A 24221-nucleotide genomic window follows, 5' to 3' on the forward strand; every position below is an offset into this window, starting at 1 on the left:
TAGCCTGCGCTATCGGTATAAGGTATATCGGGTACTGGCAGGGCTTCGGTGAGCTATCGGATGATAGATGAGAATTAAGTAAGTCAAATAATCATGACGAATTCAACAATAAATTAGCTACGATGATTCCAAGGGAGACCGCGTGGAAGTCGACCGTATACGTATATTGCTAATAATGGAACAGTTTTCTAACTGTTTCATTAGTAACGAAGACTAGCCAACAAGGAAAACCAACAAAAACTTTTATTTTTTTATTATAAAATATTCAAGCTTTTCGATTTCTTTTTAACTAGCTTTCTGCCCACTGTTTTGTATGCGTGGATTTCACAAATAAAGCCAATGAAATAGACTACTCTTAGATAGCGTATCCAACTTAAACATACATCAGTTTTTAAGTTACACTTTAGAAATACAACTGCGAAAACTGTATTTAATTTTGTACAGTATTTTTCAAGTCATACCAGAACAAACAACAAACATACAGACAAATAAAAATTTTAAGAATTATTATTTTAGTTTCTATTCCTCTTATAATGTTATAATTTTTTTTCTTCCATGTATAGACATTGTCTAGTTACAATTTTATTATATTAGGTAGTAAGTAGTAAGATAAAAGACAGTCGATATGAATACTAGCTAGATATCCAGATAAAGAGTTGTTGCATACAAAAATCAACGAATTAATTTCAATGACATAGCCAATAAACTAACATACAAAAATAGGGGGAAAGGGATTGTTAGTAATGGAGACTGAGAATCCCATTGCTAGCAATATACCCAACCAGGTCACCTCCTCGCGGTTCCCCCTGGAAACTATCATGGTTAATTCCTGATGAATTCATCATGATGGGTTAACTGGCCTGTTTTCATTCTCATCTATCACCCTTCACTGGTGCCCCGCCAGCGTATCCCGTTAGCGCAGGCGGAGTCATCATACCATTTTCACCAATCAAAAAAAAAACATAGAAAAATATTTTAGTACGAGTTAGAATTTAGTTGTTCGTTTCTTAACAATCGTTTATTTTGAACAAAAGATTTGAAAGAATCTTTGTCTGACGCGCGTGACTAAATTTAGATAGGTAAAGGTAAATATTGCCCTGAATAGAGTTATTTATCTAAAGATAGTAAGTACTTACTGACTGGAAAATTTTTATATTTCAAATGGAGAACATTTGCATTTCAATTAAATTGTACTGGCCAATTCGAAGAAAGCATAGAAAAGAAGCAAAACTCGCGGCTTTTACGTCAATGGTCAATAAAAATTTTAGTTTTTACTTTTATTATTAAAATTTTGTCTCCTTATGGAGACTTTAATAATTATATAAATCTACAATAAGATTCCTCAGACGGTTTTCAATGCGCAATGAGCAGTGAAATTTTGGAATCGTGCTATCATTTGTACGTGCTATCAAGAAACGTCATTATCCATTCTTGGGATTGTCCTGACGGGTGGTTGAATCAATTTCGAGGGCCGAGTAAGTGCTAGTTACGTATCTACTTTATAAAAAATAATAAAAATATTTATTATTTAAGTAAACTTAATTATAAGCATTTTGAATAGTCAGTCCTAGTTCAGAATGCAATCTGTTCAGTAGTTTTTGTGTGAAAGAGTAACAAATATATACGAGGACTAACAATATCATTGCTAGCTACCACGACTCCACGATCTTCACATGGTATTTTCTGGAAAAATTAGTTAGTTAAAAAACTAATTAATTTCTGGTGAATTTGCCATGATAGGCCAACTAGTTTGATATTATCCTCGTCCATTGTCTCTCATTGGTACCCTGTAAGCAGAAACTCTATTGCTATTTGTTATAACATTGTATCGTAAAGACTATTCATTTACAGACCAAAATCAGACGTCACGATGTTTCAGGTGGAATTTCCTATCATCGATATTAGCTCGCATATTGGAGAAATAGGTACGAATAAGTAGCTCACATAATTTTATTAAGTAATGCGGTCATAAAAATAGCAATAAATCTATAAAATATTTTTTTTTTTATACAACTTAGATTGGCAAACAAACTGACGGCCCACCTGATGAAAGTAGTAACCGTCGCCTGTAGACATGAGCAGTACCATGGACATAACAAAGTATACTGTTTCAGCCATGATGCCTCCCATGCGTTGCCATTCCTGAGGATTCAGGTGTTATTCCTCTGCACCCTTTAAATTCACGCCCTATCCCACTCTTCAAACCGATACACACCCATGCAAACACATCTGCATCACGGTAGAAACACGATAGGGACAGAAGTACCCAAGCAATCAAGTTTTGTACAGAGTCTCCCTCTGTGCAGCTGTATTTAATTGAAACAGGTATAACTATAGGAATGATCATGTACAGAGTTTAATGCATGTCTACGCGGGTTCTATACGATTAGTGAACCTTGTAAATCATGCATATTTTTTTATAATGTTGGTCATTGTGTTGTTTTGACATTACGAAGTATGACATTTGATTGATGACATTGCTTTTTGCTTACTGTCGTATTTAAAAATGGCTGCTATTGGAATGTGTGAAACTCCTGGTTGTAAATCAATTGCACAGTTGCAGTGTCCGACTTGTATAAAAATCGGTATACAAGGGTCGTTTTTCTGTAATCAAGATTGTTTTAAGAAGTCTTGGAAGACCCATAAAATAATACATTCATTGGCGAGTGAGTTGATTTTAGGTTATGTTGCGGTCTTAAGTTACAAATTGTATTACTTAATTTTTTTATTGTTATAGAGGGTGAGAGTACAGATGGGTCTAACGTGGAGTATAATCCATGGCCGTCATACTGTTTTACGGGGAAGCTAAGACCTTTTCCTGCTGGGCCAAAGCGCACTGTGCCTTCTCATATCGGTCGGCCTGACTATGCCGATCATCCAACTGGTTTTCCCGCCTCTGAAAATGCAGTAAAGGGTTCTGGCCTGATCAAAGTGCTTGATGATGAAGAAATTGAAGGGATGCGTGTAGCGTGCCGCCTTGGGCGAGAAGTACTGGATGAAGCTGCAAAGTATTGCATTTCATTTGTTTAAATAGTTACTATAAAACATCCTTAAATTATCTTAAGAGTTTATTACTTAAAAGACAATACGAACATGATACAGATATTTTGAAATATTATATTCAACTTATTTTATTACTTAACAAGTTTAAAAAAATGGTATTATTTTGATTTCTACAGAATATTATGTGACAATCAAAATACTAAATTAGCAATAAGCAACAGTTAACGGCTGATATGATGTGATAATCATCTAAACATCTGTGCATTGTTTTTTTATATTTATTTATATTTTTACACAGGCTTTCATATTAATCATAGGGTAATTTTTCTCAGTGAAATAAAATTAAGTGAAAATTGAAAATAATATAAGCATTTTAATATTTAACTAACTCTCATGTTTTAGAAAATAATGATAACAAACCATCAAATTATTGTGATTGACTGAGCTGAGTCTTATCCTCACATTGGATTGTAATTTGATGAAATGTAGGCATATCGAGTGTCACCCTCCTAACATCAATTATAATCAACAAAAACATTTGACTATCCCACTAAAAATTACAGTCATAAACATATTTTTTTCAATACATGTAAAAAAATATTGAAATTCTGTTTGTTGATTAAAATACAATTGATTTTATGTTTTCAGGGTGTGTGATGTGGGAGTAACTACAGATGAAATTGATCGTGTAGTGCACGAGGCATGCATTGAACGGGAGTGCTACCCTAGCCCCCTGAACTATCACAACTTCCCCAACAGCTGCTGTACATCAGTCAATGAAGTTATATGCCATGGGATACCGGATTTACGTCCATTACAGGTCTGTACTTTAAATTCATAATTGAAGTTGCAATAATTCCACTAATATTATAAATATGAAAGTTTGTAAAGACGTGTATTGTTACTTATTTACTCTTATACTATTAAATGGTTTTTGGATGAAATTTACTACATAGATTGGTAAAACCCTAACTTAGCACATATGATATTTTTTATAATGATTCATGCAGGCAAAATTGCAGGATAAAGTCCTAAATAACTGATATTTGCCAGGCTGTATCCAAATTGAAAAGAAAACCATTGTGGTGAAATGCTTTTAAATTAATTACAATATGCCAACTGATCTGATTTCTTTCTCTCATTATCCACTAGTAATCTGTGGTAATAATAATAAAAGAATTATCAAAATCTAGTAAAATTTGTTCATGTATATATGATGCTGTGTTGTCCTGGCATAGAATGGGCCACTCCTTCATTTTTCATGGATGTTGTAAGAGCCTATTAAGTATTTAATTGGTGAGGTATGGGTAGCAATGGATACTTAACAGTTGGAGAGATATTGTTGATATATGATACACAAATACTTTTGAAAAATGTAATATAAGATGTAATGTATTAAAAATTACTTAAAATATAAACCATAATTTTACATGATAATTTGACATAAAGAATATTGTAATTTGGAAAATGTTTGGACTTTATAATTGTAATATAATGTAAACTTAAAACCATTTTAACATTTGCATACCTCTGCGGGGTGCTGTATGTTATGTACCTGTATATGTATGTAACTTCTTATTGTACCATGTAGCAAGCGAATAAATATGATTTGGTTTGAGATACTTTGAATGTCTGATGATGTAGACTAATATATTTTTCCTTGGCATTCATTTTATTGTCATTATAGAAATTAAAAAAAATTTTGCAGGATGGCGATATCTGCAATGTGGATGTCACCGTCTACCACAGAGGCTTCCATGGTGATCTCAATGAAACATTCTTTGTTGGCAATGTCCCTGAGACCAGCAAGAAACTTGTTCAAATTACATATGAGTGCTTACAAAAAGCTATTGATATTGTGAAGCCTGGTGAGAAATACAGGGAAATTGGTAATGTTATTCAAAAACATGCTCAAGCTAACGGATTCAGTGTGGTGAGATCATACTGTGGTCATGGGATACATAGGCTGTTCCATACTGCACCAAATGTACCACATTATGCTAGTGAGTATAATTTTAAATAACTTTTCTTTCTTATACACCATTTGTAAGAAGTCATCGATAAAATATAAAAATACAATGTGTCACCTGTCATTCCTTTTCAAGATGTTATAAGTGGTGACTGAGGAATTAAAGAGTGAGAATATATCAGTGCAAGAAAAGAACATATAGCTATTAACCGTTCACTATTGAACATAGATATCTCCCTTGAGGGGTTTTGCCAGTAGTTGTGTTTATAGGTTGGTAACCACAGTAAGGTTTTAGTCATGTTTTAAAAAAGATACTGTTGCCCATCCTTCGAGGCTTAAATTCCCTACATCGCCTCTTACTACATCTCTGGAAAGGAAGGAGAATAATCCATCTTGTATGAGGAAAATTATTCATTCAGTTTTCGTAAATTATAATGTTAGATTTCTAATTGTCAGGACTATGTTGTTATTTCTAATATATTAAGTATCCTAAAATAATGCAATACTAAATGTATCGGTAATAAATTATTTAAAAAAATATGATGTTTTATAGAAAACAAAGCAGTTGGCATAATGAAACCCGGCCATTGTTTCACCATCGAGCCCATGATCAACGAAGGGGGCTGGCGTGATGAACAGTGGCCAGACCACTGGACCGCCGTCACTAGCGATGGCTCACGGTCAGCTCAGGTATGCATTTTTGTTTATTCTATGATACTCTGGGTAACAAATTCTTTTTAGTACCTATGGAACTACATGCAGCTGGAATTTTTTAGAATTAACAAATGACACGTCATTCTCACTCTTTGTCTTCCAAATTTTCCGTAAAAGTATCTAAAATGTTGACTGGGGTGTAAGGTACCACCATGCAAAATTTCATTTAAATTGATTAAATATTAAAACAAAAAGTTTGAAAAAAGAACTGGATGTGTTTTATTTCACTTCTAAAATCCCACTAATAACATTTGACTCTACAATTTTATTATTTGTATAGATAAGGTGAAAAATTACCATCAATAGTTTCGGAACAATGCTTTTAAGCATTATATTGAATAGTACACAACAGGACTTTGAATTTTTCTAAGTCAACTTTTTCTTAACCAAACTGATTTGGGCCCTTCTGGAAGAATTGTTTAAAAAACTGCTAGGATGGAATTATTTTATAAATATAGCTGGGTAGTATATTACTTGGGGGGAAAGGGATTGTTAGTAATGGAGACTGAGAATCCAATTGCTAGCAATATACCCAACCAGGTCGACCTCCTCGCGGTTCCCCCTGGAAACTATCATCATCATCATCAATATATCTGGAACAAATCATGAATTCATCAGGGTAATTCCTGATGAATTCATCATGATGGGCTCACTGGCCTGTTTTCATTCTCATCTATCACCCTTTACTGGTGTTCCGCCCCTGTTCTGTAACCCCGCCTGCGCTAACAGGCGGAGTTACCATACCATTTTCACTTCTTTAAAAAAAAAAAGTATATTACTTACTATTCACGTGTCGCCATCTAGTGTCACATTCTGATTTTTCTACAAAAGGGGGATTTTATATGTTGGTAGTTCTTAGTAAAACAAAGACTTGATTCAAAATTGGCAAAGTCACAATATATAGTTGTTGGCATATTTAAGATTATTTTTGAGAAAGTGTGTAACCACAGTACAGTAGTGTGTACTTTTAGACTTAACTCCAGAATTCTTTGTTAATGTTACCTCTAAGATTTTGCTGTGGTCCCGGCATAGAATGGGCCTTCCTTTCCCAGAGTGTCGTAAGCAGCAGGGCAGCAGTGTTCCTCTTAAAACATAGCCAAAGCTTAACTGCAATTACTAACTTGTCTGCCAAGCGTGGCAACTACTGGCTAAAGCCCCTTATGTGGGAGACCAATCTTCAGCAGTGGACAGTTAACGGTTTGATGAAATTGGGATATAGATCTTGTTTTTTGTAAAAACTCTTTTTTTGAAATTGGTGTTTCACTAAAACCCATTATAACAATTTGAAAAACTTTTTTTATGCAACTTAGAATGGCAAACAAGCTGACGACCCACCTGATGGAAAGTGGTAACTGTCGCCTATAGACATGAATAGTACTATGAACATAACAGAGTATACTGTTTCGCCCATGATACCTTCCATGCGTTGCCATTCTTGAGGACTCAGGTGTTATTCCTCTGTACCCTATAAATTTACTATTAGTTATAAGATTCACTATTAAATATAAGAAAATTAAATATAAGAATAAATATATTTCAACAATTTCTGAACTATTTATTTCTATTACAGTTTGAACAAACGTTGCTAGTAACGGAGACTGGCTGCGATATACTGACGAAGCGAACTGCCGGCCTGCCCTGGTTCTTCGATCAACTTGAAAAACTAAAGTCCAAGTCTTAGTTGATCCGCTTTCAATCCACTGAGGTGATTTTTTAGATTGTCTCGTAATTGTAACGCACAATTGTCTGCCCTCTTACTTTTTTTATTAAGTACCTATATTTATAATTTATAATACTGTCACATAATGAATTATATTGTAGTATTTTTCCTTTGGTTACTTGTCACTACATTTTAGAGATGAAAAGAAGAAGTGATACATTTTTTTTTGAATTTTATTATTAATTTTTCATCTCTAAGATGTAAAACCCACTAGAGAAATAATTACAATACACCAGTACAAGAGTGAAAAAAAAAAATTGGCATTACTAGATTTACAATTACACAAAATATTGTTAAACTTACTGATATATTAGTCAACATGTGATAATATATAAAAATATATTACTATCTAATAGTGTAGTAATATATTATATTATTTAGGTCATGGCAAAATTAAATTTTTTTAGAATTTTAGCAACAAATTTTTGAAGAATAAAATTAATTTATACCAGTATTGTTTTTGAAAGATTGTTTTAAATATTTTATAAAGCCAAAGAAATGGGTCACTTAATATTCATATTGTATCATTAATTAAAATTTTCACTTAGTGCAATATACAATATAAATTGTGCATAATATGTATTGTTATAGATTTAGAATTATTTTCCTAAAATTAATAATAATACATCTCAGTGGGTGTCCTAGTTTTTAAATTAATATATTTATTATGTGTATATATATATACAATATTAATAAAGCTAGTAGGGTTTTATAAATTTGTAATTTTCACATTTGAAATTAATAGTTCATAAAGTGAATAGATAAGGAACTTGTTTTTTTAAGTATTAATCTTTACTAGCAAATTGCTGTAATTGTCGATTTGTTTTTACATTTATACAATTGAACGCTTACCATAAAATTAGAACAAATATGGCATTATTTTTAAATGCGAACTTGACTATTGTGAGTGATGATAGCTCGATTTAACAATAATATTGTGTCAAAATTGATTCAATTTCCATTTGTATTTGGTTCAATGTATAGTAATATATTAATTTTAAATTATTAACTGAGCTGCGAAGTGGATTTTGGGACGTATCAATATAAAAAATAATATGCACCATACCTCTGTACATATTACATGAGCGCTATCGAATCGCAAATTCTGCGGGACATATATTTATATACATCTGTTACGCTTGTCTCCTATTAGGGTAAACAGAAGCAATGGAACGCCAAATGCTTCAAGCAAACCTGTTTCGCTTCTTTCACATTCATCAATCTTTTCATTCAATTTTAATTAGGCCCTTCTTCAGCATGCGGCCTATTTGATCGAGGGCGGCCCCTACCCACATCTTACAATCACATCATAAATCTCTTTCGTAATTCTTCTTTCATCCATCCTCTCTAAATGGCCAAATCCAGCAACATCAACATCCCTTTTCATTTTTTGTCACTACATCGTCTTTCACTTCACACTTCTCTCTAATCATACTGTTTCTTACTCTATCTTTTAATATAATATCACACATACTTCTCAGAGCTCTCATCTCTACAGCATTTATTTTACTTTCATGGTTCCTCTGCTATACCCACGATTCTCAGGTATGGACATGACTGTTGGTGTCAGTACTCCCTGAATTTATGACAAGGCGAGCTTTGTACCGTTCCCGCTTTCACTCTCCTTTCATTATCTGTCTTACGCTTTCCATCCCTCATAACCCAACATAATCCAAATATAGAAACTCACTCACTTTTGCTCCACTTTTTCATCTCCTATCTTTATCTGGCGTGCCATTAAACTTCATTCATCCCTCTTAAAAACCATTACCTTCGTCTTCTTCACATTTATTTTCATACCTTTTCTTGCATGCGTTATGCATGCAATTATGGGGAATCTATACTATGAATGCTAAATTATTGATAAATATACTGCAATTCAAATTGAGAATTATCATTATGTAACAAATTGTAAAAGTATTCAATACTATTGATTGAGAAAAAATATGTTCCCTATATAATATATCTCGTCGGAATCGAAAGTTTTACCGTAGTAAACGATTTCCTACATGGCTCAGATACTAATTTATTACCGTACTGTGTTATTAAAATTCTATACACAAGAAATTGTTTAGACATATAAATTGTTGCTTGCTGCACTGCCATTGCAAATTTAAAAATATACCATGTATTTCGTAATACAGTTTTATAATAATGTATAGGTTTCATTTATTTGGCTCAATTTTTTTTTTTAATCCCTTAAAAACCATGACTGTATAACTAAGTTATTGAACTGTATTAAAATTAAATTAATTTTGTAAATGGTTATAAGAATATAAATCAATAGTAAATAAAAACTTTATTACATTTATATATTTCTTTTATTATAATAATTATTACTAAAAATAACAATTTGGCATTTTATACTAACATACTAAATTGCTAAATGCACTTATAAAATGTAATCTAATTATAGAAAATAGAGAAAAAATATTTACATTTGAATCTCAATGAATAATATCAATTTTATGCTACGTAAATCAAAGAACAAATGAAATAGATTAATCAAATCATATTATATCTCTTTATACACCCAGCACAGATTTTAATTTGAAGTTCATCCAAAATAAATGAGTATTTCATATACTATTTTTATCATTATTGTATCAGTTATTGCCTGTCCATTGCTAAACATACGCCTCCCCTTATTGGGGGATTTGGCATTTAGTATCCACGCTTGGTGGGCGGATTAGCGTGTAAAGAGGAATGGTACTGCTCATCCCTCGATCATTTATTTCTTTTAGTTGCCTCTTACCACCCCCGCTGGAAAACAAGGTGGCCCATTCTATGCCGGGACCACACGGCAAACCTTGTGATGAAGCATCACCAAAGGCCTGACTGCGATTTAAAACCAGCCCGTTAATCATGACTACTACTTGCAAAACCAATAGGGGGAGGCTATGTTCAGCAGTGGATAGTTTACGGCTAGTATATAGTACGTTTGTATCAGATTTATACTTTGGACCTCTACACATTATTTACATTTTTCAAAATGCTTTCCTATAACTTTTTAATATTTAGAATTTAAGTACAGAAGAAACGACTTTATTTAATTTTTCTTTTCATTAAACAAAGTTTTATTTCCATGCGTGTCTGATATATTGGTTTGGTGAAATACGGATAATGGAGTTCCATTTTTTTTTTTTATGAACAAGCATGCCTTTCGCCTGATATTAAGTGATTACTGCTGCCCATTTGTCTCCGCTACATAAGAAATATTGCAGGCCATCCCTTTAAGAAGGAATGTGCTCTAGAAGCTTTTAGAACTTTGGCTGTGTCTAGAAGAACATGTCTACAGGAATGTACGGTGGAAGATCGCCGCACTTCCTCGTCGGGATGGAACTAGCTTGTGGCAGACAGTGATAAAATACAACAGCTGGTATTAATCTAAATAATTCCCATTCACACTCAAAGAGACGTGACATCTCTACACATTGCCAGGAAATTTATACAATAATTAGAATCACTATCAATTAATTACAAGAACCTAAAACTATTCTTCATATTCTTCAAAGAGTGGTATGTAATCATCACTTCTAGATCTAAGTTTGAGTCCAAAATTTGTCACATAATTAGGCTCTTGAGTTTTATCAATTGCTTTAACTGTGGCAGCTTTCCAATCATTGACACTGTCCTGTTTTCGTGATATAATTTCATTAACATTCTTTATGTTAGCCAATTTAGATGCTATTATTTCTTTCTGAAAATTTATAATACAAATATTTAATAATGCTTTTTAGACAAACAAGACGTAAATAGTAATACAAAGCTTTTAATAATTGAAATACAAAATTTGCACTTACCTGCAAAGGGTTGTTCATGTAACTGGCGTATATTCTCAGAACTGGTTCACCAGTTTTATCGTCAAATGTCAATTTGCTTTTTGGAGGTATTTTTGCTTTTACAACAGTGAATTTTTGTGGAGTATTTGCAGCTGGTGTCGTATTTTTGTTTTCTTCTACTGCAAATAGACGTAAAGGAGCTCTTTTTGAAATAAGACTATTCTTCTGTTTATTAAAGTCGTGGTCTTCACTTATAGTAGCTTCTACCAATTGTCCTGCATAAACGGCTCCTTCTTGTGTTACTTTTGGTTCTTTATCACTTGTTCTCAATAATGTATAAGCAATGTTAACAGAATCTGCTGTTTTTGTAAACGGAATACCCAAGAGAGGTTTTACTTCACTATGATTATTTTGATTTTCTGATTTCTGTACAAAGTACGCTTTTAAATCTGGATTGATAGTGGTTGTAGTTACGTTCTCTACTTGTGTAGTCTGTTCTTGTGGTTTCTCTACTTGTACTAAAGCAGCAGCTGCTCTCACGTCATTTATTGCCGAATAAAACCCTTTAGCGACAGATTCGCCAACACTTTGTCCAATTTGAGCATAATAAATAGGAGTCGTGTTTTGTACTGCTTGTGGTTCCTTAGTTTCAATGACGTATTTAATTGTTGTAGTTCCTGGTTGTGATTCGGCCGCTACCATTTCGAAACTTACATTTTGGGGTTCCGTAGCTGATATAACTTCGATTTGATTTTCTGTTACGTTACTGACTACAAGAGCTTGAGGAACTAAAGTTACTATAGAACCTTCTTGCGTTTCTCTTTGTACAATATGTTTGGATGGTTCGAACGACGTTGGCGTCTGCTTAGTTATTTCTTCTTGTTCTAACAAATAAAGTGGCGATGGAGTTTCAGTTTGCACTTGTAATGGAATTGGTGATTGTGGAAGATCGGCAGCGTACGGAATAAATTCCACAGACGGGAATCTTTGCATAAGTTGACTTTGCAATTTCTGCAAGAACATTGGATCTGGCTGGTATAACACTTGCGGGGGTATTACTATTCCTTCCGCACCATTGTTAGTAAGGTCTTGTTGTGATGGGATACTGTTAAATCCCTGTAATGGAAAATATTTTGAAAGTTTTATATTCACCCATATTTTACAAACTTATTACAAGATATTAACATATCGGGAAATCATTACGTACAAGAACAATAATATGTGTCTTTTATTAGGTTATTAAGATAGTGATATAATGTTCTGTATTTCGCTATTTGGGGTCAGCTCTACTAATCGGATACTTATATACTTTGTGTAACGTACTTACGTTCATAATCTAAGCTGTATAAAACATATCAGTCATATACCTAGAAGGATTTATATTGAGTGTGTTACGTTCACCACAACATCCAACAAATGCTTCTAACTATGGGGTAGTTAGAAGTATTTGTTTGGGATCATAGTTGTAAACTTTTTTCAACATACCTGTATTGTAAATTGATGAGGTAATCCTATCGCAGACTGAGGTATCGGAGATTGTGGTAGAGCAACAGCGGGTAGACCATAGTCTGATGCAAACTGTAGGGCTACCCCATTCCTCACTAATCCCTGAATTTCTGGTTGGGTTAACGACTGAAACAGATTATATATGCAGATTGGGTGTGATATTCTTATTAACTGTCTTTATAATCATGGAGCTTTTCGTTTTGACTGTATTCTTATGTATATTACGATATATTTTAGCAAAGTTTTTAACAAACTAATTGAATTGTATGTAATTAATTTTACGATGATTTAATATAATTTTTTTATCATAATGAAAAAGATTCCTTAGAATTTATCACTGATAAAGTCAAATCGGCTGAAAATAGTTGTCATTGTCTCTTAAAAATTTATTTGTAATTCATATAACATGTTGTAATTAAAATCGACTTTCCATCAAAAACAATTATTATGTAAGTTTACTTACCGTTGCTTTAGAAAATCCCACGGGAAATTCAATTTTTGGACTCATTTGATACATGGGTGGGTCTACGGGTTTTTCTGTAACTTCGTACACAGGTTTAGACTGTAACAATAATTACGTTAACAAAAATAATAATAAATATAAGAATCTGAATTGACAATGTATAGGGATGAAAGGTTCTTAAATGATGATCCCATACAAGTAAACACAATGTAGGACGACCTTCCATTTGCTAAAGAAACAACCTCAAGACTTACTTGAGGTCCATATTGCAAGAAGAGAGTAGATGCAGGTAGCATAGGACAGTTCTCTGTTGCTTTTAAAATCCCTTACGCGTCTATTATGTCTTAGCGGGAATTTAAAATTATCACTGATTAACGCATTGGTGACGACGTCTAATGGCCTCATTATTAAAGCAATATTTTAGTTTAACCTCCATACGGTTTTCTTTTTACCTTTTTATTAATTCCTAATACATTCATCAATATAATCTAATTCACCTAACTTCATCTTCACCTACCATCTCTTACTAGTACCCTATCAGCGTAAGCTGACACCATACTATATTAGCCATTAACTGTCCACTGCTGAACATAGCCTCCTATTGGGGGTTTTCGCCAATAGTTGCCACGCTTGGCAGGTGCAGTCGGGCTTGGTAATGTTTAAGAACAAACTGCTGCTCATATCTCGAGCGTTAAGTTCCCTTAGTCGCCTCTTACGACATCTACGGAAAAGGAATTGCCTCATTTAATTCCGAGACCATACATCAGGTAAACTGATAGCTCAAGCGTTATCAATTCAAAAATAACTCACCTGATCTGGAGATTTATGGTTTATCAAACCATCAGACGCTTCAATGACCACAATAGGTTTCTCCGACAGGCTAAGGTTCGGTGCTGGTATGGTGTGGATAGCACCTGCCGGTCATAATATTCTGAAACAACTTGCGCCCGCCCACAGCGTAGAAAGATGTCACAATGTAATATTTAAAATAATAAAGGAGTTTTTAGTACGTCTGTATTTTAAAACACTTCTAAAAAGAGATTCCTAATTCGCTAATTCTGAATAGATTTGAATATTTTTTTACGAAAAGTCGATAGGAACTATTGCCATGTGAACTTGTGTCACGATTAAAGTACCGAACTTTTTTTTACAAAGCAAACTAATTATAGGTCTGTCCGGAAAGTTCGTTAATGGAATGCGAGAAAGAGGAGTGGGGAGGCCAGGTAAGCGCAGGACCCCTTCCTTATGTCCCTAACAATGCTTCAGTTCTGGTCTGACCGCCGTGCGGTGCGAACTGGCTTGTCACGCCATCTGTGAAGTTACCTCTTAACGAAACCCCGTCGGCATGGAGCCCGCTTCCGTTGAAGAGCAGCGCGTCGTAATATATTAAGACACGGGGAAACGAACAAAAAAATCGAAAACCAAATTCAAGATTGAGTTTTTTTCGATGTTCGATTGTCCATCAAGATTCCAGGCCAGACAGTTGATGGAAAATTCTACGTCGATGTTTAAATGTCGTAATTTGACAATTGCCCACACCTCTCTTGTTGTCCGTGAGTTTTTGAGTAAAAATTCCATTACGGTGACCGAAAAGATTGATGTTCCCAAAAACCAAATTGGTACTTCGGGGGCGGCATTTGGGGGACATAAATGAGATAAAAAAAGCTACGACGGGGCAGCTGAGAAACCTACAACCAGAGGACTTTCAAGGAGACTTCTCACAGTGGAAACGGCGTTGGCACAAGTGCATTATGTCACAGGGGGAGTACTTTGAAGGGGATAAAATTGATTTACCTGAATAATTGTAAAATAAAATTTTTAAAAAACTTTTATACGTACTTTCCGGACAAACCTCGTATTTAATAGATCTGCATATATTACAAATCGACCATTGATTAGCCGATTACGATTCGCTTTTAAATGTTTATTGTTACTAAATATTATAATTAGGTATCTATATCACCACTCCATTTAAAGGTTGCCTGGAAGAGACTGTTTTTAGCGATAAGACCGTCCATTGTTTTCTCACTGTGATCGTTTCTTGTAATTGTTTGGTATTTACAAGAAGTTTAGTATTGTAATTTTTTGAGGGAAATATGTCTATGTATATTTTTTAGGAAGTCAAGTATTGAATACTCTAGACTAGATGATCGATGAGTTTATATTTTCTAAAATCAAATTTACTAATATGAAAATTGTAAGTGACATCTTATCATTGCTTGTGGGCGGAGCAAACAGTCTATCTGTGCACAAAAAAAGAGAAAAAAGAAACAATAAACAGATTACCATATTGTAAAATAAAAATATATGTTATATTATTCGTATTAAATAGAAATGACAGAAGATAATGAAATACCTACAAGTTCTTATTTAAGTAAAGCGTGCCATAATTTGAATTTGTTCCATTTTACTGGTAGATTAAAATGATTCATATGATTTCGATTATATATAAGTAATTTAGGTGTAAAGATAAAAATAATAGAAGTGCGACGGTGCACAATAGTTAGTCAACCTGTACCACCATCAGTGTGTAGCGCTGGGGTAGCGGATGCTGCCCGTATGAACTCGTATTCCGGGGTCACGGGCGTTATCGGAGGCAACTTCGCTGTGGTCTTCCACGGGCTGCTGGTAAATACTTTGCGGGGAACTGTTTGGTAGTGTTTTACTGCGTATCTGAAATGATCATCTCATTTCATTTAACAGTTAAGCATGAGTTAAGTTAGCCCCCCTTTTATCCACAAAATATATAGCAATGGAGACGAAGTCAGGTGGCATGATTTTATTATAATCTATTATTTGTTTCTGGTACTCCATCAGGGTATATGGCACAGGCGGATTTACCATTTCATCTTCATCTTTAATAACGAAAACAAAGTATATGAAGATAGAAACTTTAAAACTATTCTTTTTCAAAATTGAGACTGGCTGATCGTTAAAAATGGCGGCAAATATTATTTCTAGTGTGGCAAAACGCCAAATTGGGCACTTGTCTATTGACAATATTGTTGGAATATTTAAAGGTTATTGAAAAAAGTTACCATCATTACCGTAACAACCCACTAACATCCCAGCACTGGGCACAAATCTCACACTTAAGAAGAGGATTTGTTGTCCTACTGCGATCACTTGATCCGTGTATTGTTAGTCAAATACCTGTAACACGGTATTAGGCTTTATTTTGCCTTTTCCTTATCTTATTTTATGACATATTCCTCTGATTACTTTTTACAATATCCAAGGCCAGAAAAGGATTGATTTCTTACTCTGCCAAAATACCAACCAACAGAAACCAAAAGTGAACCTACATACAGAAAACGTATTTCTACCTGTGCGGTGGATTTCTGTAGATCACATAGGGTACTCTGTGTGAAGCTGCCTGAACGAGCCGTGGATGCGTCCATGGTCTGGACAGCGTCACTCCTGGTCTGAAGGGTACTACTGGTCCCCGGATCCTGTTTACATTCGCCATACGGCTGATATATGCCGCTTGTGTAAGCGAGCATAACGTGAGGTAGACGAACTGAAACTAAAAAGAAAAAAATTAACTCTATGGAATTTTTGAAAGATATTCTTAATCAATGGGATTCAAAAAGGATAATATCTCAAATCGACTACATATTTTGTGATTTTTATGTTTACTCTAACTAAGAATCAATTTAGTTCAAGTTGATTTTATGGTGCTTACTAAAAAGCTTTAATTTCCTATTTCAATTTTGACACCTCCTGATGAGGGCCATATAAATTTAGTCAATATTGAAATCAACAATTTTTACAAGATTTTTTTATAATTTTATATTTATCATCTTATCGGCATAAATGGCTGTATGTGAACTTAACCGGTCCAACCTGAGGCTCCAACCTTACTGCGAGAAAACGGTTCTTGGTAAACATTGCAGCGATAGTTTAGCATTATTTACAAATTGCTGAACGATGTTCGAGAGGCGACTGGACGACAAATTATAGTTTATTAAGCACGCTAAGTATGGTGAGTATCTGTACAACTTTACGTGCCGCTTTGAACACCTATCATTTAGCATCGTTTTCGAAATAGACACGTAACCTGTGATGACCTGTGAAATAGCTTATTTTCATTTTACTTAATTGCTTATATCATTTCAATCATAATTATTCTCCACTACTAATTGTGATTAGGCTTCCTTTTGGGGAACTACTATAAAGAATATTCCTGAGTCACCTGAAACCTTGCAACACTTTTTATGTCATTCCTTCATTTAGTGGTAGGTCGTCCTACACTGAAGTTCCTTGCATGGGTTCGCTACTCTTGCACAGTTCTTTGGTTGACAATTCTTAAAGAAATAGGGCTGGTTATTGCTGCTTAAACTTGATTATCGACCACTTTAAATCTTCTGCGGATATCATTATTTCAGATCCTGCTACGCAGAATAACTCCAATCATTGCTCTCTCCGTACTGTATTACACTTTAATTATTTAGCTAATATAGGCACTTAGATGCCTGTATATAGGTAATTTTACTCTTTACTTGATTCTACTTGATTTTTTAAACAGTTTCACTTTCGACGCATTTAGAGAGACCGGTCTTTGTTTTAATTATTCCGATCATGCGACTAAACCTGGCGTAAAATGTCGCAGTGAAACACATGGTGACGGTCGAGTGCGGACGAAAACGAGTTAGGTATAAACCGTATCGTACTATGTACTGAAGCTTCATACCGTTTAGTACCTCCGTGCCTCTGATCTAATATACTGATGGTTGGAAGAGATTGTTAACATTTAGAAGAAAAAGCGGTTTCTATAAGAAATACCAGAGGGAGACTTTGTACAAAATTCGATTGCTTGGGTACCTCTGTCCCATTCGTGTTTCAACCGTGAAGCACTTGTGTTTGCATGGCTGTGTTTCGGTTTGAAGGATGGGATATGGCGTGAATTTACTGGGTACAGAGGAATAACACCTGAGTCGTCAGGAATGGCAACGCATGGGGGGTATCATGGGTGAAACAGTATACTCTGTTATGTCCATGGTACTGCTCACGTTTATAGGCAACGGCTACCACTTTCCATCAGGTGGGCTGTCAGCTTGTTTGCCATTCTAAGTTGTTTAAAAAAAAAAATTACTAGCCATCCGTCCTGACCCCGCACAGGTGTTAAACCTATTATGCTATTATGCCTATCGTACCTTTGCCGTGTGGTCCCAGCATAGAATGGGCCACTCCTTCCTTTCTCATGGATGTCGTAAGAGGCGACAAATGGAACTTAATAACCTAAGAATGGATAGCAACGTCCCTCTTAAAACATCACCAAAGCTTAACTTCAGTTGCCAACCCATGGCCAAGCGTAGTAGCTACAGGAAAAACTCCTCTTATGGGAAAGGACAGTGTTCACCAGTGGATAGTTAACGGTTTATTCGACGATGATGAATGATAATTTGACTAGACTTGTGTTATTATTTCAAATTTATAATTTCATTTTAATTAAAACCAAACGTTAACATGTATTTTGTTAATAAACTACAATTTTCACGGTCAATTTAATACTAATTGTATTTTTGTTGTTTACAACACTAATAAAATTATCGGTATTTTCCAATAGCGTTCAAATTATGACGTGGCAGAGCACTGACTTATGTTCACGCAAAGATGATTAATTAAATGTGCAAGTCAGTATAAGTAAAAGTAGTTGGTACATGCAAAATCTATTTACAATATCACATTAGATTAGGTACAAATTTATTTAATCACAATTAGGTTTGTAAAGCTCTTAATATCTATACAAATTTATATATATTGTTGTCAAAATTTAAAGTAGGCAAATAGTTGAGTTTTCACTACGTTTACTTATTTTTGTTTTGAGAATGCAAAATTTTCGATCCTGAATATTAAGGTATTGTTTGTTTGCCATACTTTTTTTTATGCAGCTTGCATGAAAAAATTTTATATAATTAGAATTCATTTGTTTACTAGAAGAATGTACATTTTAATAGGTATTACATTATAAGAAAATTAGTCCAATCTTACTCTGCCAAACTGTAGGTGTACAAATATTGAAGCTTATTTATACAAAAAATAAAAATAATCTCATTAGAACTAGACATACATATATCAATAATATTTTGGTACTTTTTTTATACTTTTTTATTATAATTAGAACTTTTTGTATACTTTTTTATTATAATTAGAACTAGGTAGTTATTTTCTTTTCGTTCAGTTTATTTAGATATTTGTTTATAGTTTATTATTTATCAAAAAATTTGCATATGCAACTCGAAATGCTTACATCGGTAGTTAGTTTTGTTTACGCCAAATTTTAGTTTTAAATTATAATGTAAGACTGGGTAACTGTTTTGAGGAACTTCTATTACCATTAACCGTTTGAAAATATGACTTGCCATGCGTCAAAATATGAGAGACATTAGTAGAACTGTTAACTTTATATTACATATGTTCTATCTAGTAGACAGCGGAATAGTAAATGGAAAGATACAAAAGTACACGCATATTGTATACATTACGGGCAATAAATAAAGCAGAACGTTAACGGTGCTCCTCAGTCTAATTGCTGAGGTCCGCTAGAAAACCATCACACACATATCTCGTTGTTACTTGGAAAATTTGCAGTTGGAATGTTAACAAAAGCCGACTGCAAATTAGACAAGATTAATATGGAACCAACTGTAAATGTGCGTTTTCCGTATTGATTCTACAATTACTATTTTTGTTCGAATACTATTTTACGGTTTATTCGAATAGATGACAAAAATAATATAAGGCTTCTGCAAAAAAAAAAAAAAAAATAATAATAATCGTGAAAAAATGATTGTGAGACTTGCTCATCGAAGTACATCCTATGTCTATTGCAATAAAAGTGACAAAAAATGGCAAAGTCCAAAATTAGCGAAAATATCTCGTTATAGATACGAGACTTTACTGGCACAAAGAATATAGATAAATTTAATACTTTTTTCTTTTCAATGTCTCTTAAAACTACTACAAAATTGAAAATCTTCTCTTTGCAACGGATTAAAAAAAGGAGAAGGTCCTACAGAAATTTTATGAAACAAATGTCAGTAATATAGTTTTTAAATGAAAAATAACTAGTTTTATCACGATTAAAGATTGTTTTTAACTGACGTCAATAAGACGAAGGTTTTCAATTAGCTTGTTTTATTATGTTTGTTACATTATAACTTCGTATATTGTAGACCAATTAGGAAAATTCTTATTTCATCTGAAGGGATAAACAGTTTAGTTGCATAGAAATTTTATCAAAATCGGTTCAATAATTTAGTTTGTAAATCAAAATAACTGGTTTTGCTACAAATGAACTCTGTTTTTTTGTTGGAAACAATACATTTTATTTGTGAAACATTATGTTAAATTATTTAAAATTAAAAAATATAATATAAAGAGAAAATATTATTTATATCACAGATAGGTACCTATATCAATTTAGTCCTCTTTAAATCAAATGATTAATGTTTTCCTCGAGTAGTTAATGTTGACCACATTCAAGATCTGAGGATGTGGTCAGCATGTGAACATACAGTACTATAATTAAAACGTCACTGGTATCTATAATGAATAACACAGGTAACATGAGGCTAGTCCGAAGGTGTGCTCAGTATCCAGCCAGACCGGTCTATCTACGTTTCACATTGTGTGCTAAAAAGGCAATAGTAGCGCACACACGAGAGATAGGTGTATGTTTTGTAAACTTTTATTTATCTTCACTTGTCCGTTAGTATGTTTAGGATAAAGCAAGTAAATATTAGACAATTACTTGGCCTTATTATTAATATATACTCTTATATTTGATTGATTTCATACACTTTTTTTTAAGAAAAGAAATCGACATCTCTTAAGTATACAATGCCAGTGCCAATTTTACTAACATAATAAAATTGTCTGTACATTACAAATATTTACATACGTTTTGGCATCAAACAAAAACTACTACACTAAATTGAATGCAGTTTTAACAGTTGAGTCTCTGAAAATCTAACATTAAATCTGCAAGTCAACTCTTGAATTCAATATCAATCTAATCTATTGCCAAGGACAATTTTATACTGCACTCATGAAACAATGGTTAAGGGAATTAAGTTATAATTGGGATCGGTTACAATAGTTTGCATTGGCAAATTACACTAATATAGGTACATCTAGGGGGAAAGGGATTGTTAGTAATAGAGACTGAGAATCCCATTGTTAGCAATATACACAACCAGGTCGACCTCCTCGCGGTTCTCTCTGGAAACTATCATGGTTAATTCCTGATGAATTCATCATGATGTAGCCCATGGCCTGTTTTCATTCTCATCAATCACCCTTCACATATATATATATATATATATTATATATATATATATATATATATATATATATATATATATATATATATATATATATATATATATATATATATATATATATATATATATATATATATATATATATATATATATATATGCTAGTATTGCAATTTGAGAATGCGAAACATCTCAATTTCAATGTCAATTTATTGGAATTTATTTCAAGAGTAATTCCATTAATATATTCATAATACACACTTCCAAAATCCACACGTATGTACATAGTTACGGGTAAAAGCTAGTGTTATATATAATAAGTAATAATAATTATTATAATAATTGTTATTCTATGAAATAATTGAAAATTGTCTATAATGTATTAAATAATAAAAAATATTTAAATTGAATTATTGATGTTTAGAAATAAGAAGAAAACACCTGTCATATCTAAATTATTTAAAATTATTGTCTTTCATATACATATTGTTATTCAACCATCGATAAATATAGATGTGGGTGTTTTAAAAAAAAATTAAGTAATACCTAATTTAACGCGTCAAATTGCATATACAGTTCACTAATCCTATATTATACAAAACTAAGATTCCAAATTTCTAAAATTATAAACACCAGTGTCCTATAGGCGTTTAGATAAAAATAAATATAGTAAATCCGCAAATGCTAATACAACTAGATAAATATTAGAATAAGAAATGGGTCTGGTATGCAATCAAGGACTTCGAACGGCCTTGGATATGATAGACTATCTTGAAGTGTCGATATGCATATTAACTTTCCCTTACAACTTCTCAGAATGGTCAGGCACACTAATAGGTACGATATCTTGTTTTGCTATAAATACCTAGTAGGTACCTCCATACTATTTAGACCAATGTTTCTCATCTTACTTCCACTTTGAAAATATCGAAGAAGACGAGGTAGATGTTATAAAATAATAATGAACTCAATACTTCCTACGCCACTGTGTTAGGTTGACTGGAAGAAATCTCTCTTAGAGATAAGTTCGCCTTTGCTTACTTTGTTACTAATTTGTTATTATTACAGTATGTTTTAGTGCAATAAAAATATATATATATACTTAGCAGTAGTACTCTGCATATTAGTCAGTGAAAAGGAATTGTTCATATGCTATCAGGTCGACCTCCACGCGGACTCCTCTAGAACGCATCATAGTTAATTCTTATTGAATTCCTTACGTGGTGGGCTGAATAATCTGTTTTTATTCTAATCCATCATCTCTTACTGGTGCCCCGCCTATACCGATAGCAGGAGTTACCATTTTATTTCCACCCATTAATAAAAAAAAAAAATATCTGTAATGATAGCATATCAGAAGTAGTATGGCATCGCTGCATAGAACCTTATAAACATATTGATGCCATGCTACCCCTACATTGCAGGTAGTTTTTGGTGTTGCTCACATTTAAAGGTAAATAAATAGAAAAAAAGTAGTGTTTTTACAAAAATACCACTTTAAAATAAGCATACAATAAATCGAATCCATAGAAAATACTGCGATTATTACACACACAGAGTACTTACTTCTGTAATGTGATAGACATGTTTATTTATTAGTAAGAAAATACTCATTAATTACTTAACTATAATAAATATAATTTATGCTAGTAAAGGACTAAGCAACTAAACGAATAGACTAAACAAATATATATATAGGTTGGTAAATACCAACCTATATTTATTTTTTAAGTCTATTAAGTTATACTTAAAAATTATTTGAAACATGCAGTTCATAGCACAATGGGTACTTAGCATCAATTCGTTGGAGCGATATACTACCTAGAGTTAACGATCTTTTTCAAATTGCTGTAGTATAAATATATTTTTATATTCATTGTTATTAGTTAATATTATTATTTATTTATTTAAATTTTTCTTTAATTATAGTATTACATAATTACAGACAATTTTACCCACGGATTATATATATTTGCAAAGATTTATTCTATAGCTTATAAATTATAATTTATATGTGGACATTTATTTGAAATAGATAACTTACCTTCATCATATTGTAATTCTTGTAATATTCAAGCCGTGTACACGAAAACAAACACGATCACAAATATAATTTCACATTATCCACCAAATTATAAAGTCCGAAACAAACGTATATGTAAACAGAACAAACGTGGACTAGAATTCGCGCCAAAAAATCTATGTTTTATTTTAAATATTTGAATTTCGAACAAGTAACTTTTTAATACAATCGATAGAAGATCGAGTGCTGATGCACAGCCGTCAGCGGTGTACTTGAAGTGAGAAACGAAATAGGTCACTCCGCTGTTTATATCAACTCCCACTTGCCGAGAATTGAATGCGAAATTTAATCGATTTTAAACTCTATTACAAATTTCTTTTTCAATATTTCTGGCGTTATATATACTATAACATTATTTTAAAGTTCGTATGATACAAAACAAATAATAAATACTTAGACTACGACAATCAAAGTAAACATAAAGTCATACTTAGAAGCTTATCTATATTATTATTATTTTTGTTCGTTAATCGATTACTTTATTCGATTTTTAAATTAAGATTTTACTTTATTACAAATATAGTAAATACTATTTTCAAAGGACTTCAAAAACAAGGAGGTTCTCAATTCGCTTGTATTTTTTTTTTCTGTTTATTACTTCAAAATTCCGTCAGTTGTAAATCGATTAGAAAAATTCTTTTTTATCTGCAGAGATATACTTACAACGAAATCTTTGACTTTGATTTGGGCCGTTTG

At 32.9% G+C, this 24221-nt stretch overlaps 2 protein-coding genes across 6 annotated transcripts; one reads left to right on the forward strand and one right to left on the reverse strand.

Moving 5' to 3' along the window:
• The first annotated feature begins 2477 nt into the window (after positions 1-2477).
• On the forward strand, positions 2478-9717 carry LOC113515488 (methionine aminopeptidase 1). The gene is made up of 6 exons (XM_026899715.3): positions 2478-2666; positions 2738-3008; positions 3652-3823; positions 4712-5006; positions 5526-5662; positions 7257-9717. The coding sequence occupies exons 1-6, from the start codon at positions 2507-2509 to the stop codon at positions 7365-7367; spliced, it is 1146 nt and encodes a 381-aa protein (XP_026755516.2). The 5' UTR covers positions 2478-2506; the 3' UTR covers positions 7368-9717.
• Positions 9718-9813: 96 nt separating this feature from the next.
• On the reverse strand, positions 9814-23741 carry LOC113515653 (uncharacterized). Of its 5 annotated transcripts, none has more exons than XM_031912315.2 (8): positions 23487-23741; positions 16484-16683; positions 15679-15830; positions 13968-14050; positions 13158-13256; positions 12674-12820; positions 11210-12304; positions 9814-11106 (listed from the first exon to the last, which is right to left on the reverse strand). In XM_031912315.2, exons 1-8 carry the CDS (start codon positions 23493-23495, stop codon positions 10900-10902), a joined length of 1992 nt encoding a protein of 663 aa, XP_031768175.2. In that variant the 5' UTR covers positions 23496-23741; the 3' UTR covers positions 9814-10899. The 5 variants fall into 5 exon arrangements, with proteins under 5 accessions (XP_031768175.2, XP_031768171.2, XP_031768169.2 ...); XM_031912311.2 differs by having other exon boundaries at positions 15676-15830; XM_031912309.2 differs by having other exon boundaries at positions 13968-14071; positions 15676-15830.
• Positions 23742-24221: the final 480 nt, after the last annotated feature.

Source organism: Galleria mellonella, unplaced genomic scaffold (genome assembly GCF_026898425.1).
Source record: "Galleria mellonella isolate WM207_F2 unplaced genomic scaffold, CSIRO_AGI_GalMel_v1 utg173, whole genome shotgun sequence".
Taxonomy (NCBI): Eukaryota; Metazoa; Arthropoda; class Insecta; order Lepidoptera; family Pyralidae; genus Galleria; species Galleria mellonella.

Coding starts and splice junctions, on each gene's coding strand:
- LOC113515488 (XM_026899715.3), top strand. CDS start 2,507: ATGGCTGCTATTGGAATGTGTGAAACTCCTGGTTGTAAATCAATTGCA. Junction 3,824..4,711: donor CGGATTTACGTCCATTACAG/GTCTGTACTTTA, acceptor AAAATTTTGCAG/GATGGCGATATCTGCAATGT. Junction 5,007..5,525: donor AAATGTACCACATTATGCTA/GTGAGTATAATT, acceptor GATGTTTTATAG/AAAACAAAGCAGTTGGCATA.
- LOC113515653 (XM_031912308.2), bottom strand. Junction 15,831..16,483: donor TACAGAAATCCACCGCACAG/GTAGAAATACGT, acceptor TGATCATTTCAG/ATACGCAGTAAAACACTACC. Junction 13,257..13,967: donor ACCATAAATCTCCAGATCAG/GTGAGTTATTTT, acceptor TTATTGTTACAG/TCTAAACCTGTGTACGAAGT.